At 40.0% G+C, this 17,323-nt stretch overlaps 1 protein-coding gene across 2 annotated transcripts in view; it reads right to left on the bottom strand.

The window, feature by feature from the left end:
* unc13c (unc-13 homolog C (C. elegans)) overlaps positions 1 to 17,323 on the bottom strand; it is a 127,957-nt gene that overhangs the window by 37,941 nt on the left and 72,693 nt on the right. For both annotated transcript variants that reach the window (XM_088992912.1, XM_088992911.1), the window contains 3 exons: positions 15,498 to 15,626; positions 9,640 to 9,773; positions 5,438 to 5,523 (listed from right to left, as the gene is read on the bottom strand). In XM_088992912.1, coding sequence (XP_088849038.1) covers positions 5,438 to 5,523; positions 9,640 to 9,773; positions 15,498 to 15,626 — 349 coding nt within the window. The remainder of the gene's footprint in view (positions 1 to 5,437; positions 5,524 to 9,639; positions 9,774 to 15,497; positions 15,627 to 17,323) is intronic.

Raw genomic sequence — 17,323 nt, 5'->3', positions numbered from 1 at the left:
TAACCCACCTTCACTTAGGTCCTGACATCAAAAATTCTGTACTAAATGGTGCCTTTGGTCATTTGTTGTTGTCTTAGTCACATTTATATTCCTTTTATGATACTAGGCATTTAATAAACATTTTTCTCCCCTTGTGGAATATACAAGGAAGCCAAAACACGCAAATATGTCCAGTAAATTGATATTTGAACGCAGAACCATGCACTAGCTGTGAAGCAGATGTGTTAGCTGCTAGCCACTACATTTACCTTCTGCCACTTTTGGCCAAACGCGCACATATAAAAATTTCTCACCTGCTACCTCTGGGAAGCAGATGGAGGTCATTTCAAAGAAAATGTCAGCAGGTGTTTCGTAAGATTGTGTTTGCATACATTATAACAGGGGTGTCCAAAGTCGGTCCTCGAGGGCCGCTGTGCTGCCTGTTTTCCAGCTCTCCCAGGAGCAACACACCTGATTCAAATCATCAGCTCATCAGCCAGCTCTGAAGCAGCATCAAAATGGTCCTGATGATTTGAATCAGGTGCGTTGGTCCTGGGAGAGCAGGAAAACAGGCAGGACAGCGGCCCTCGAGGACCGACTTTGGACACCCCTGCATTATAACATCACATGCTTTTATTTCATAGTTCTTTCCAACATCTTAAAAGTAAATGTGTTTTACATGTAAGGTTTTGAGCTGTTCTCACAGGTACAGTATGTCATGTAAAGTATTTGACAAAAACAAAATCATAAACCTCATAGTTAATTGTGGGAAGCGATCCAACATCTATGTTGTTAGCTACTCTTAAAATGTGGACAGTATTTCCATATTCCAAAAATAGATTTGATTAGCCTTTATTAGCCTCACAGTAGAGAAATGTACATTTCAGAGCAGCAACGTGGAAAGGAAAGAAGAAGTAGACAAACAAAATACTGCTGTAAATGCAACCACTTTCTCGGCACCATCTTGAAATCAAAACAACAAAAAAAACTAAAGAACGAATACTTGCCGTTTTCACAATTTCCATTGAAATAAAATATTTTTTTCTTAATATCTTAAAAATAAAAACCTTGGCAAGAGTTACAATTTTCCATGTGCCCCTCCCCCCCATACAAAATGATTAGCCCCAATTTTCCGTAAAAAACAACAGGAACACCTTTGATTTTTAAGCAATCCTCTCTCCTTCTATTCATTGGCATTGCAGCCCACAGCCTTGAAATCGAAGGGAGAATCCAAGGAAATGAAATGAGGCCAGCGGGATCGGTGTAATAAAACGCGACAGTGCCGCGTGACTTCTTAAGAATGAGTCATTGGTGACATTTTTAGAAAAGCTTTCAATGATTCATATCCAACAATTCCAACTGGGATTGTAAGCGACGAGTGACTTCTTTTTGTCTGTGTGTGTTTAATTTAACAATTAAAACAGCTCCTGAAGGTCCTTCATTGATTTTGCATTATGTTGTGGAACCCACGACCAGAGCGAGTACCTAATGAAGTGTCTGGTCAGCACGATCTTCCAAGGCCCATCAATGCATATCTTTCGCTCGTGAAGGTCAATCAGTGTATATGTAAATCCATTCTCATGAGGTCTTCTTCCGCCGCTAAACGGCGAACCAACCGCCTATTTGTGCATGTTTGAATGCTGAGCAAAGACAAGAGAAGGACATGCAGCAATATGTTCTTTTCTTGCCCTGACACATCATCCTCTAGTGATGTATTTTCTCCAGTATTCAGTGCTCTTTTGTTAAAATGATTGCTACAAGTCCATAAAGTAATGTTAGCCACATGCAAATTCTGAAAAAATGAGTGTAAATACACAACAAGATTCCAAGTGATTGACTTTGAAAACAGCCCCTTGAAAGACTAATTAAATGTGTACTTTTGATTTGAGTTCTTTTCTCGAATTTACTACCTTGACAGTGATTTAACACGAGTCATGTTTTGTTTGAGTATGCTTGCAAAAGGCTAACTTTACGTCAATATTGGGTAGCCACTTTTTGTTACATTCATTGGTCCTTTTGTGCATCTATTCATTTTTTTCTGTTTGAGAATGTCCCGTTTCAAACATCACAACGGCAAGACATGTTGTCTTGAGACCAAGACGTTGTCACTCACGCTGTCAAAATGTACTCAGTATGATGAGGATGACTTTTTCAACGGCAGCTCTAACTAAACCATCACATTTTTTGGTCGAGTGAAGATTCAAACATGTACACTAATCCAATCCAAGTAGTAAAATATTTGACAGTTTCACAACCAAAAGCGTTTTGAGCCCCTGATTTTCAATTGATTGTTTAAATTGATAGTTTTAAAGCAGGGGTTTGCCAGATATGTAATGTAATTCATGACTTTGTCACGTTTCTGCTCGATTACTGTAATGTGCTTTACTTAGGAGTCAGCCAATCCTCCATCAAGCGTCTCCAGCTGGTCCACGATGCTGCTGCTCGCCTCTTGACTGGTACTCGTAACAGAGAGCACATAACTCCTACTCTGGCATCCATTCATTGGCTCCCTATACATTTTAGAGTTCTTTTCAAGATCTTATTTGTCTTCAAATCTTTAAATGGCCTCACTCCTCATCACTTCCCCAAGCTCATCCAACCCTACATATTAGATATCTCAAAAACTAAATGGAGGCTCAAAGAGGATCGAGCATTTTTCGTTGCTGGTCCCACGCTCTGGAATGACCGGCCAATGAACATTTGGCAAGCCCCCTCGCTACCCATCTTTAAAACTCGTCTCAAAACTCACTTGTAGTCTTTGGCATTCGACTTAGCATGATTCAGACTTGATCTTGGTTTTATTCCCTAGTGCTTTCTACTGTCTTTGTGACTGCTTTATTTCCTGTTTAGATAGCTGTCCATGTTAAGCGCTTTGTTGTAGCTTCAGCTGTTGTTAAAGTGCTATATAAATCAATATGTATTGTATTGTATAAGTGACTGCATAGCTATATCCTCCCTGTTTTTGATACCTTCCTCTTTCAAAAGCCCAATACTGATCCTGATTATCTGAATCAGTTGTGTTGGAGGTGAAAATATGTAAGAATATGTACTCGGCTTTCTCACCGTTTTTTGAACGGGGTACTTACTAATCACCGCATGAAACACTATTTTATCCTGCTTCAGGATGGTTGTGGCTACATTTGGCTCCACGCCTGTCAACAAAAGCAAATATGTTGTTTGTTGCTGAGTCTGTGATTGTGAAACAAGTTCTTTTGTGCTCCCGCCGGTGGTGAAACAATGTTGACGATCCTGAGGGAGCAGTTGGCTCAGCATCCCTGGTGAGGATGTCTTCTTATCTGACGCAGCGACTCACACGGGAGGCCCTTTTGTTTCGGTGTCATTGATTTAAAGCCTGTATCCCACTGAGTTGTGACATTTTTGCGAGTGCTAGTGAAATGTATTGAATCTTGATTCTTCTGTATCTGCCCAACGGTCTCAAAAATGGCCACCAACAATTTATTTTTCTTTCCGCAAAGAAATCTTGAACAAGTTTGTCAACCAAATCTTATATTTTTGCCATGAAATACCTCTTGGCAGAAATGTGTTATCTCTCATAAGCTCAAAGGTGAAAGGTGATGTTTGGCAATTCATTTCAAAACTCAGTTAATTTGTTCTGTGCAGATAGGAATAAAATGTGGCTAGAGGGAAGAATCAATTTTTATTGGAAGCTATTGTTCCCATTGCCAATAGCCATACTGGCAGCAGCTGCCGAGACATATTTCATGAGATATTTGACAGCCTCCCTACTAGATGCCAAATCAGTCACCGGGTGTTTCATCCTGATTAAGCAACAAAAACAAATGCCTTCCTCAAACAGATCCTTCTCATTTCTTTTCATAAAAAAACAGAGGGCTAACTAGAAAATAAGCCAATTTCAACTCGTCAGAACTGCAGCATGAGAAACAATTTCCCGGAGACTCTGATACAGTCGAAATAGTGTTGTGAATTTCCATGCATGGTCAACGGAACAACGGGACTATGCCTTGATTCTTGATTTGAACCTACTATTCTCCATAATACAGTAGTTCCAATTTCATCTAACATGCATTATAATATCAGTATTATCTTTATTGGCCCAGGATGTGGAGTACACAAGGAATTTGTCTTTGGTCGTACGGGGTTCACTTGTATTAGCAATTACTGACTAAAAGTGTGTTCAACCCAAATATTTTTTGATGACATTGTCATTCCTCAATCCTCGTGTACCGCCAGTACCTTGGGAAAGATTTGGGAAATACTGTTGAAACATATCCCGTGGTGAAATGACTCTCCACAGTAAAATCGTACAAAGCACACATCCGAAAATAAGGCTCCGTCAAGTACCGGTTTACAAATGCATGAAGAAGCACAAGGAAGTGCTCTCATTCATTATTTCACACCCTCCCCTTCTGTCTTTTTTCTGCCTCTGTTTGTCTTCTCTCTCCGCTACATTCAGCTTCACACAGCGATGCTAATATTAGCACCATTGCTTTTTGTTCCTTTTTTTTCTTTTTACAACCGCGCAGCCACCAAGGACTTTCTGTGACCCAACATAGGCACGCAAATAAACATGGTGGCATCCTTCAAGCTCATTTTCTTATGTAATCTGCCCCCTCCCCCCCTTCACCCCATCCCTTCTGAGTGATTTCCAATCAGCGTATGAGACCAGATGCTCAGTGGTGCTCTGTACGTGGTCCTGTATATGTCAGGGGTATCAGTCATTTTTTGCCGCGGGCCACATTGTAGTTATGGTTTCCTCTCGAGGGCCGTTATGAATTTGGGGAACCCATTAGAATGTTTAAATCTTTTCAAATATTACATATAGAGCACACAGCAAATTAATGAATAACTCGTTTTCAAATCTGAAGTCAAGAATAATGACTTTTATTGTGGTTGACATCCAAAAATATGAAATTTTGGCTCAGATTTTAGCAATCATCATGGAATTTAACAAGTTTGATTTGCTTTCGCGGGCCGAAAAAAATGAGGTGGCGGGCTGGATTTGGCCCGCGGGCCTTGACTTTGACACCTGTGGTATATGTAGAACAAACCATCTTTGTTCATGTACGTAGCGTCTATAGTGTGTATGTGTTGTATGCCTGCAATCGGCTCATTCATTTGGTATCTGGTTGTCATAGCAATGTAAGACACTGTGGCACGGGGAAAGCAGCAGCATCTACATGCTGTCGCTGGGAGGGCAAAAGCAATCCTCAATGTTTGAGTTTCTCATTACCAGAGGACTTTTCTTCTTACTTTTCCCTCTAAATTTGTGTTAACCTGTCTAGTTCTAATCACATACAAATGTGGAAATTTCCATTACCATATGCTTGGAAAAAATAGGAATAAAAAATCTATTTTTGCCATTTTCAGTATTTGGACCATACCTACTATCAATTGATTTCAACTCGGATTGTGTGAAACTGTCGCGTGAATAAGAACAGCTTGTCTGTAAACGAGTCCAAATTTGATAGGAACCCACCTTCCATGGCGTACTTCATATCCAGGGCGAAGAGGTTCCATGTGATTTCCGCGCTAATCTTCCCCACGTTCAGCTCCTGAGGAAACCTGTCGGAAATCAAAATGGATTCCAGTCAAACTCATTTCCCAATAATGGTATGCTCCGCTAGGTGGCCTGAGAAGAATCTTAATTATTTTGCAAGATGATACAGTTGGCGAGACACCCCATATAACAAGAACAGTCAGACTGTGTTGCCCTTCTCAGAGCTTTAAACATTTTCCATCCATATATCCATTTTGCGATCCAATTTATCCTGACAAGGATCGCGAAGGATGCTGGATTCTGTCACAGCCGTCCTCCCACAGTCGCTTGCTCACACCCCGAACCAGTTGATAGCCAATCGTTGGAAACAGAGGTGAACAACCATTCACGGTTATGTTTTTGTAATGTGGGAGGAAACCAGAGTACCCAGAGAAAACCCACGCAGGCCCCAGGGAGAACATGTATTCTCCCCCGGAGGGAGGTTGTGGCTGGAATTGAAACTGTTGCCTCTGTGAGGTCGGAAGTAAAATAGTACGATATACCCTCTGCTTCCTTACTCTCCCCTTATTTCTCAACTTTCCCAGCCTATCACATATCGTATTCCGTACATGAGCATTAGGCTTCCCGGGAAATTGGAAAAACCGCAGCGCAATAAGTCCAACAATATTCAATGATTATTCTTCATCCCACAGAAAAATATTTCCAGCCTGCGCGTTGTTCATTACTATTTAACATGCAATCAGGATCAAATCTGGATCCAATTTAGTTTGGAAATTTCAGTGCGAAACTGTATTTGCACAAAGCAACTTATTTTTCTCATGGCATGTTTATGTTTAAAATGATGTTAGTCTTATTGGATGAAGACCGACAGGTATACCTTGTAAAAATCTAAGTAGCATAAAACAAATCACCCCGAGCTGAAAAAGAACAATGATATCAGAATCAGAATCATCTTTATTGCCAAGTATGTATGTACAACATACAAGGAATTTGTTTCCGGTAGATCACGCTGCACGAGTATTGCAGTAATTGCAAAGAGGCACTATACAGTTCCATTGGGCTACTGTTCAAAGAGTTAACGGCTTGTGAGAAGAAGCTGTTTAAATGTCTGCTGGATTTGGTGCGCATGGATCAGTAGTTGGAAAAGGTGGTGGGCAGGGTGCGGAGGGTGCAGTCGGATTTTTTGCGCCCTAGTTTGGATTCTTGCAGTGCGCATGTCCTCGAGAGTGGGTAGGGCGGTGCCAATGATTTTTTTTTCCGCCGTCCTAACTGTCCGTTGAAGTCAGATTTTGTCTATTTTTGTGGTGGCCCCGAACCAAACGGTGATAGAAGAACACAGGATGGATTCGATGACAGCCGTGTAGAAATGTTTCAGCACCAACTGTGTTAGGCCATGCTTCTTTAGCATCCTCAGGAAGTACATTCTCTGTTGGGCCTTTCTCAGAAGGTATTGATAACCAGGTTTCTCAAATAATGACAGGAACCAAAATATAATTTGGATCCTTTTAACTCATTCACTGCCAGACAATGTGCAAAAATGTGTCCTCCCCAGTGCCGGGGTTTTTGTCATTGTCACTTGAATTCCAGGACCCACAAACTATTCAGGTTTAGGACTACATAACATTCAATGCAACGAAAGAAACCTTAGACTATCTTCTTTCATCAGACAAAAAGAGTGAATTCCTAAATTATATGGGTCTGTAGTTATGTGAGCTTGAAATGAGGGTGGCTGTCCAAAATACAATGCAATATACATGTATACATATTGGTTTATATAACGCTTTAACAACAGCTGAAGCTGGAACAAAGCGCCAACATGGAAAAAAGGGAAATGCACCCTTGTGGAAAAGAAAAACATTGCCAGAGGTCCGGCCAGCGCTTTATCGGCACCCAAGTGTGTAAAAAAAAAAAAAAACAGAACAAATTCGGGAATGGCGCTCTATGTTGTATTTTCAATTCCCAAATAAATTTGTGAATAGCAATGATTGAGTTCATTACATGAACCAAAATCTAATTTGGATCCTTATAAGAATAAGAAGCAACCGGTTTGCCAAACAATCAGTGACTCGGAATACCATAGATTGGCTTTTAAAAGTTGAATGGGACACATCAGTAGTTTAATTATCCGTATTCTCTGACAATGACAGGGAGACATTTATAGATGAAGGGCTTCCTGGCTGAGGGAAAGGTCAGCTCTTCTTAGTGTTGATTTTTAATAGCCTGAAGTCTTCCCCCCCTTTCCCTCCCTTGTCCCCCCTGGCTGAAAGACGAAGAGGCGGATTTGTGATGTGAGAGGCGAATGCAGGAAAAAAAAAAAAAAAAAACAGAACCGGAGAACAATCGCTCTTCCTACTTCTGTGTCAATAATGATTTATATCTTCAGCAAACAATAAAACGTAAATCCGTGTGGGTTTATTCAACCTCAATGCGAAGTAAACAAGCTGCTGGCGGAATGGCTTTTTTTACTTCAGGAACAATCTTAAAAGCTTAAAATCTTTTTATGGACATCGTTCGATATATACGTTCGGAGTATCATCGCAAAATGGGCACCGGTCTTTTCATAGTTTGACCCTGGAAACAAATGAATGAATTGATGGCGAAATTAGAAGGAAAACATATAAATAACGCCATGGTGAATCGTTGTATGTTGCACCAAGACTACTATTTGATACTCCGATAGTCCCGATTATATCGACACAATGCACTGAGAAAATTACATGCAAACAGGGTCGGATATATCGATAGTCCCGGTAAATCAGAATATCGAGAAACCTTTACTGTATTTGATACTCCCTGACACAAATTCCCAGCAGAGCTTGGAGCTGCGCATCTTATGCATTTTCTGGGAACTACATTGGAGTCCAGATGGCTCGAATTGATACGGAAGGACTTCTTTAGTCGATTGCAAACATTTATGCTTTCCTCTTCAGAACTATTTGAATCATATTCGTAACTGGATGAGTAACAAGAAAGCATCTTCTCCGAATCTGAAGCCATTGTTTTGATTCTCGAGCAAGGCAAGACGCCCTGGCGTGACGTCATGAACAAGGGGGCGGGACCTTCTGAAACTCGCAATTTCCGGGGTCATTTTGAAGTAGTTTTGGGACACTTTATCTCATTTTTATTAGTGTTTTGCATGTGACTAAAATATTAGCCTGCGTGTTTTGGGTATTTTAGATGCTATAAAACTGGTTTCGGTTGTCCTTTAATGTTCTCCTGAAAAAAAAAAAAAAAAACTAGAGTGGTGGTTGTTTCAGTCCCGGAATTTGACTAGAGGAGGAAGAGTATAAGAAATAGATAGGATTATTACAGAGCAATTATTAGACAATCGAGGAAAGGGTAGGAAAGGAAGCTCGGGCATAAACAGTCGTAATGAGCATCGTAAATCAGTAAGGTGCAAATAAGCTCAGAATATGAATCTGTACAAAAGGATGAGAGATGAGGGGAAAGTAATACTATAATGTGTAAGTGGGGCAGCAATATTTATCAATGGCTTTGGTGAATTTTCGTTTTTTTTGTGTAACATGGAACCAACGTTCAGCAATTATATTCTCCTATGGAATCAGGTTATATATATATATTTTGCTTTTCTACTTTCATTTCTTTCATAACTTTGCTGCTGTGAAATGTAAATTTCTCCACTGCGAGACTAATAAAGGCAAATCCAATCCAATCCAATCCAAGGTTATCTGTGTTAGAAACAAGCGCAAAAGAATCAGTGTCCTCCATCTAACCCGGTTTTGTGCATCCTCTTCTCTCACACCAGCTACCTTCATGTCCTCTTTGACAACATCCATAAACCTCCTCTTAGGTCTTCCTTTCAATCTCCTGCCTGGCAGTTCAAGGCTCAGCATCCTTCTCCTGATATAGTCACTCTCTCCCCTCTGGAGATGTCCAAACCATCGCAATCTAGCCTCTCTTACTTTCTCTTCAAAACCTCTAATATGAGTTGTCCCTCTGATATATTAATTCCTGATCCGATCCAACCTGGTCACTCCCAAAGAAAACGTCAACATCTTCAGCTCTGCTACCTCCAGCTCTGCTTCCTGTCTTTTCTTCAGTGGCACTGTCTCAGTCCAAATATCATGGCTAATCTCACCACCCTTTTATACACTTTTCCCATAAACAATTTATGGACTTGTCTGACAGTTCCTAATTAATGAGTGTTTTATAGTACATACTGGTTAATGACGGGTGTGTAGGCTGTCCGGTCCTCGTCGATGACTGACACCATGAGCGTGATGAGTTTTGGCCAAAAATCCAGGTTCTTGATGGATGGTCCCTGTTCCTCACGTGGGATGTCCTGCTTCCGGCTCTGTCAAGAAGGAATTTGCGAAACGTTAGACATTGACATTGAAAGGATTTTTTCATCAGGAAAAGTTCCTTTTAATGGCCAATAAATGTATTTACATGTGTTGAGGTGGAACACATTGAATATTGACATATGGATTGTTTGGTCAGTAACTGAAGACATTACATTTTTCAGGCATGGCAGCTGAATCATTGATAGTGCACATTCCCCGCTGACAGTAACAAATATTTTCCATACCCTCCCAAGTAAACAATTTTCTGCATTTGTTTCTGTCAATTGTGGCCCATTCTCGATGATTTGGAAAATGGTGAATGTGCTTCAAATCTGTGGGTGAATAATTTAGTAGGAGTGATCAAACAACTTTTAATTGACTTTGGTGCAGTACACAGAGGAGGCGTTGTTGGGGAGGGAGCTTGCGAATTGAAATGCCAACATGTATCCATCCATTCCACAGCATCCAATAGCTGCCATCAATGATTAACATTGTGTTTTCGGTGCTGCATCAAAAAGATTACATCATGGTTTTTTTTTTTTATTGCAGTGCCGAAGAAGGCAAGAGAATTTCATCTCACCCCAACAAGGACACGAATGATGATTGCGCTACACTCAATTCTGAGTTGCCTCGATTTAATCACATGGCTTTGGGACCGCTTGAGTAATGAAAATGTATTACGTCATTCTGATTGTAGCTTCTTCTCCATACTTTTGATTTGCATTTTCGGCTCTTTGGTGAAGTGCGAAAAGTCTTTCTACGATCTTTTGACAGGAACATTCTGCTGTCAGTCATTTTGGTACGTGACCTATGGATCTATTACATGAGAACTACAATTGACAGCTTGTCATCCTATCAGGTTGCTACAGGGTGCTTAACTCATTCACTGCCATTCACAGATTTATTCGGGAATTGAAAATATGATGTACAGTACCATTACCGAATTTGTTCACGTTTTTTTTTTTGCATGCTTGGGTTCCGATAATGCGCTGGCCATGACATCTGGCTATGTTTTTTTTTTTCTTTTCCACAAAGGGGCAGCATTTCCTTTTTTCCATGTTAGTGTTTTATTCCAGCTTCAGCTATTGTTAAAGCGCGATATATACCAATACGTACGTATTGCATTGTATTTTGGACAGCCGCCCTCATTTCAAGCTCATAACTCCAGACCCATATAATTTAGCTAAGAATTACATCTTTTTTTTTGATGAAAAAAGAGAGTCCAGGGTTTCTAACGCAGTATTTAATGTATATGTATATTGGGGGTCCTGGAATTCAACTGAGAATGACAAAAACCCTGGCACTGGAGTGGACACATTTGTGCATGTCTTGCAGTGAATGAGTTAAAATTGTTACGTACCTTATGTTTTTCCAAGCTAACCTTCTTGAGAAATTCCAAGTGTGTTTCTACGTTTCTACAAGATGCCAAATAATGGCAGCGCTGGGAATTGTGGTGGAGCCATGTGAGTAAATTCATGTTCAATTGGAAACATGAATAATGAAAAGAACTTATCTGCAGGGTTCAGTCAGTCATGGGAAATCCTCTTGGTACCAGTGCAAAAAAAATGAAGGACGCATTTGAAGGTTGGCTCGATTGGCTACATTATGCATCTATTCAAACTCCCTTTGCTCACCGGTATTCGTCTCAATTCACGATAATGAAATATTTTTATGTAGCATTTTGCTGCTTTTATATTTATTTTTTTCATACAGCCACTGACCCAGCAATGGACTCTAATCTCACTTGTACAAGGAGGTGGGGACGACAGTACAGTTAATATTAGATTGCACCTCAGAACCGCAACTGACTACGCCTCGCTTCAGACAATATCAGAAAGATTGATAGCAATACGTCGCTCGACCAGAAGCTAGTGAGAGGTTTATATTTATTGTCTTTTGCTTTCGGGTTTCAATGTGTAGGCATCAGCATTTGCATGCAACTGGCTCTCCATGAACCCGCCCCCCTACACCCCCACATCAATTCTCACAACTCAGCTTCAAATTAGAGAAGAGAAAGTGAGGAATACTCTCTGGGAATATGGTTGATTACTGAGAGACAGCACAGAAGTGTTTGAATGGGGAGGCGGCCTAGCTAACAAAGTGATATTAGTGTCCTACGATTGGCTGGAGGCCAGCCCAGGGTGTGATGCTGCTTTGTTCTTGTTTAGCTAGAAAACTTTCTTCAGTTTCATTTGAACATCTCTGCGTGTTCTTTTTTCTGAGTGTCCACTCCATCTGGTTGTTCGTTTGGACTTTTTAGACGTCCTATATTTTGTTTTTTATGTAGTCTTGTGATGATGGATGAGCCGAGATGTAGTATTTTCACTTGGCTTTCATTTGTCTATTCATTTATTTTTATTTATTTTGATTCTGGAATTGTAAATATGACGTAGAGCGCCATTCCCAAATTTGTTCAGGTTTTGGTAATTTTGCGTGGGTGCCGATAAAGCACTGGCCAGACCTCTGGCAATGTTTTTCCCTTCCACATGGGGGCAGCATCTCCTTTTTTTTCCAATTTTAGCGCTTTGTTCCTCCTTCAGCTGTTGTTAGAGCGCTTTATAAGATATTATGTATGTATTGCATTGTATTTTGGACAGCCACCGTCATTTCAAGCTCATATAACTCCATACCCATATAATTTAGGTATTAACTATTTTTTTTCTGATGAAAAGAAGATTCTCGGGTTTATTACGCTGCATTGAATGTTTCTGTAGTCTTAAAATTCAATATTCTGTGTGTCCTGGAATTTGAGTGACAATGACAAAAACCTTGAGTCCACTGGAGTGGACACATTTTTGCACGTGTGGCAGCATAAAAAAACCAAAACATGTGAAAAACAAAACTATGAAATGAGCACCACATTGTTGATTCAGTCATTCTCCAAAATGTATTTTGTGTCATCAAATGAGCATTCGGTGCTGTGTCCTTCACATCAAAATGGCAATGTAACTGGCTTGTGTTATTGTATTGGTTGTGTTCGTGTTGGTGAATAAAAGCTCAATTGTTGATCCTGTATCCACCAGTCGAGAGGAAAAAAATGAAACATTTTGTCTTGTTTTTCCAAGGTTGGTTGTAGTAGGACTGTAGTAGTTCTTCCTCTTTAAAAAGTTCCACAAACTTCACAATGGGTGAGCCGCATTTTTTAACCCCCTGTACGATTTACCATGACTGATCTTTTACTGTGAGGACAAAAAAAAATGTTGAACTGCGGTCCCGGACTCCAATGTCTCCAATCCGCCCGCCTAGTTGTTTCGCGCCCGGGCAGAATCGGCGAGCTCGGTTGTCATGTTACGCAAGATGTCTCTGTTGTGTCAGGGCTACATCTCGGCTTCCCCGTAACAAGACGGGGCTCTTAAATGAGTTGTAACCAGGGCGACAGCGAGGGACGCTCGTCTCTGTAATTTATGGTCCCAGCGAGGTTAGCTTTGGGGGAAATTCTTTTTTTTTCCCTTCCCCGTTTCTTCTGCATCGAGAGGCTGTCTACATCGAAACAAGCGTAAAAGGGTGTAATTAGCAAACGTGCCAATCTCACCGGAGTGGTAATTGCCTGCAACACCTCTGGCTGTTTCAACAGAAGGAAAGTTTAATATTCTACTTTTGAAGCGGATTGCCTCCGATTTTAGCCTAAAACGGACATTTTCTTCTGTGGTGTGGCAGTCATCAAATTAATAAAGAGTTGCCTGATAATCCACCCAATGAATGAGAACGCCTGGAAATCCTGAATGCAGCAGAGCCCTGCTGTTTCCAGAGTCTCTGTTGCCTCATTTAAGAGCCTTCCAGTATTCATGACTTTAAAATGTGGTTATTTTTGCACATTGCATAAACACTGCCTGTTGCTTTGCCTTTGGTTCTTTGAAGACGCTTTATTGCTGATTGAGGGTGACAAATAATGTGATAAGACACAAGAGAAAGGCTACCATTTGTGGTCATGGGAGCTGTCAAATAAGACGTCAAATGAATGTGTATATTTATTTCAGTTCATTATTGCAGGGGAGCATCCAGTTAGGTTAGTCGCAAAATTTGGGGGTCCACCACTGTTTATATTTTTTCTTATGTGGAATGTGCATGTTCACTTAATTCAACAATGGCTGTTTTATTCATTTTTACGGCGGTATTGTGTGAATGTTGCTGGATTGAACTGAATTCACAATTTTTTAAATAATTTTAGTTCAGAATGATGGTGCAAATGGTGCACCAATTTGGATTACTGTATATAAAAAAACAATTGTATATTGGGTAGCTAATGTTTTTAAAATGTCAGGTTTTCGATGTGATGTGTGAAATATATTTATGACAATTTTATTGGCAGATCATCATTTTATTTGTCAGATTTGTTTTATTTTTAAAGGGGAAGTTATCATATAACGAGAGTTAATTATGGAAAATAATTGAGAAGCTCTGCAAATTGGTACCACTGCTTTTTCCAATCGTGTTTCTCTTCACAGCAGAGGATACTCATGCACTATTGTCAGTGACCAAGAAAGGGCTTGTCTAGTTACCGACTCTGGCTTTAAGTGATTTTCTTTTCTTCCAAAATCATCATTTCCTGAATCATCATAATGATCATCAAAAAAATAATAATTCTTACTAAAGCAAAAGGGTTTTGCAGAGGTCGGTTCTTGGACCATCATAAATAAATGTGTAATGTATCCTTTAGCTATGAACCTGTGTGAAGTATTGCACAGTTTTTTTTTTTCCTAATTGGACCGCTTATCAGGTGTTCGTTACTGGCGGTATCACAGCTATTACTTTGTGGAGGAAAATTAGCCTTCAAAGCAATTAGTTCTGTCTATATTGCTTCAAAACGGACTGATATTGTAATTGAGTGCCAGTTTCCTTTTCCTTGGAAAAACAAATTGCATAAAATGTACTTGTAAGTGAAAAAATGGGGCTCCTCGATGCTGTAGGTCTGGGAAAGGATTAGTCACCTCATGAGTGTTTGCGACATATCTGCCTACCTACATCATTATATCTTAAAGTGGTACTTCAAGATTAATGGTGATTGCATGAGGGCGTCTTTTCTAGCCTGCAGTGGGCTCCTGTTCCTCAAACCCAAACTTCTACGAACATGCAAGGGCGCTCATGCATATTATCTGCCCCTATAAATGCAATTACGTTGCCACATATATTGATTGCAAACAATAGTCTGTTTGTCAATGACACACAAAACCTATCTTTAAAACCCGTCTCACAACTCGCTTGTACTCTTTGGCATTCGACCCAGCATGATTCCGACTTGGTTTTACTCCTTGTTGCTTTCTACTATCTTTGTCACTGCTTTTTTCCTGTATATGATAGCTGTCCATGTTAAGCACTTTGTTACAGCTTCAGCTGTTGTTAAAGCACTGTATACATCAATATGTATTGTATTGTATTGTATTGTATTGTATTGTATTTGTTTGCTTCAATCTCGATTCATAATTAGGTTTGTGGGAGCAGTTTTCATTGGCCGGAAAATAGCATGTTTCATTTAAATAAAACTTGCTGTTCATCCAAATGTTTGATAACCGAGGTTTGGAAAGTCTGCATACTGGCTGGAGTTTACTCCAATTTTTTTTTAAGTCACTTTGATTTATTGCAGTAATTAGTTGATTTGAGGAATAAAACAATACAGAGGACAAAGCTCTTTATGAAGAATGTATCCATTCATTCTCTTCTGCGCTAGTCATAATTTGTTACCCTTGCTTAGTGAAGTAAAGTTGCTCTCTGTACATGTCAACGTTGCCATAGCTTACCTGGTCCAGCAACTGATTGTAGAGCTCGTGACAGTTATCGAAAATGTATTTGTATGTAGAATCCAGGCAGGCTTTCACACAGTCCTTCACCACCTGGCTAGCTCTGGGCGGACTCTGGAGCTCTTGGACCTGTATGTGCACAAAAACACACACATGCACACACCCATTAATCTAAGTGAAGAATCATACTTTTGTGAAGATCCAAGCCCTTTGCAAGGGGTAATCGAATTACCCACATCTCTTGGCTGCCAATAGGGATAAACCAATCAAGTCACATTATGGTCAATACTGCATTGTGAGGCAATACTTGATAAAAAAAAATGCAAAACTCAGGCCCTTTTGTCATCCATTTTATTGATTCACCATTTGCAATATTGCACCCAGTCTGCGAACACACAAAACTGAATGTGTTATCAAAGAAATTTGCTCTACCAAGCCATTAGTGCAATTAGTTAACAGGGCCTCTTTGTGTGATATCTCGTTTGTAAGTTTTGTACTCTCTTGATGGACTCGTATTTTAAAATGTTTTCTGCTTGCTGTCCGTGTACAATTCCCGCAAATTATTCATGTTCCCTTACACTGACCTTTTTAGTTTTTTTGCTGGCAAACTGTTAAGACAAATGCATTTGGATGTGTCATTCTAATGGGATGGTCCGAGATACCTGCTTCTGTGTTTGTGTTTTTGGGAGGCAACAAGTTAAAACTGAATAAGAAGAGCTGTTTTGTCTTGGTTCTAAAAATGAAATAATCACTCACATTATATTATATAGTAATAAAATAAGTTCAGTTTGAGTTTGGTTCACCTAAGTGTCATTGCAGTTTAAAGACTTAATGTCGCAAAAAAATGTACATTCATGGAATTTTAATTAGTTGTGAAGGTCAAGTTAGACATGTAACATGGTAAAATGCAGTTTTACCTTCCCTGCAATCCATCAATTTGCTTGTTTTGTCTGTTATCACCTTCTATGTTCTGACCATGTGCTTATGTATGACTTCCTGCTGGAAAATGGCGACCCTCTCACACCCATTACTCATACTACAATCGACGCACGGCATTCAAATGTGTCTCCACAGTACATCTTAAAAAAGGATTGCGCACATGTCGGAATTCCCGGCATGGTGGTGACGCCAGAGCAAAAACTGTGGTGACCCAAAGTGACACTTTTCATTGCATCGCTCACAGATGCCGTCTTCGCTACAGTATGCCTCTGTGCTTCAACGTTCAAGCACCGTCACCACCAAGTGGGAGCCAAATGGACCGTTTCAGACGCACACTGCTGAAGAGAGGCTTGAGGAAACAAAGTAAGGAAGCATTTTTCAATATAGAAGCTTAACTGTCGAGGATCTGTTGCGTAAGCCTCCAGTCAAGGACCGGGTGGGAACAGAGACATGCATCAAGTGATTGAGAAGACCCTGGTAGGAGGCGGAGTGATGTGGGTGAGATTGATTTGACTACAATAAAATGTGCCGAAAATCAATGTGGTTTTGTGTTTACAATGAAATATTGGGACGGTTCCATCGTCATGAGAAGTACAGTAAAGTCTCGTTATATCGATATCGGATATATCGATACTATTTCTATGCACGCATGGAGAAAATTACATGCAAACAGGGTCAGATATATCGATAGTCCCGGTTATATCTATATTTTTTCGGACTCCCTTGAATATCGATATAACGAGACTTTAATGTATTATGTTTCTGTTAGTCATGGTTTTGCACTAAAACATTACATGCGACTCTCCACAAGGAAGATTACTTCTGTGCTCATCATTCATCTTTGATTCAATTGATTTATTTTTAATCAATTACCATACTCCATCCCC

This window comes from Hippocampus bargibanti, linkage group LG03 (assembly GCF_051943395.1).
Source record: "Hippocampus bargibanti isolate YZ-2025 linkage group LG03, ASM5194339v1, whole genome shotgun sequence".
In the NCBI taxonomy this organism is placed as follows: Eukaryota; Metazoa; Chordata; class Actinopteri; order Syngnathiformes; family Syngnathidae; genus Hippocampus; species Hippocampus bargibanti.
The sequence above is the reverse complement of the archived record's forward strand: the minus strand, read 5'-3'. Positions and strand labels throughout refer to the sequence as shown.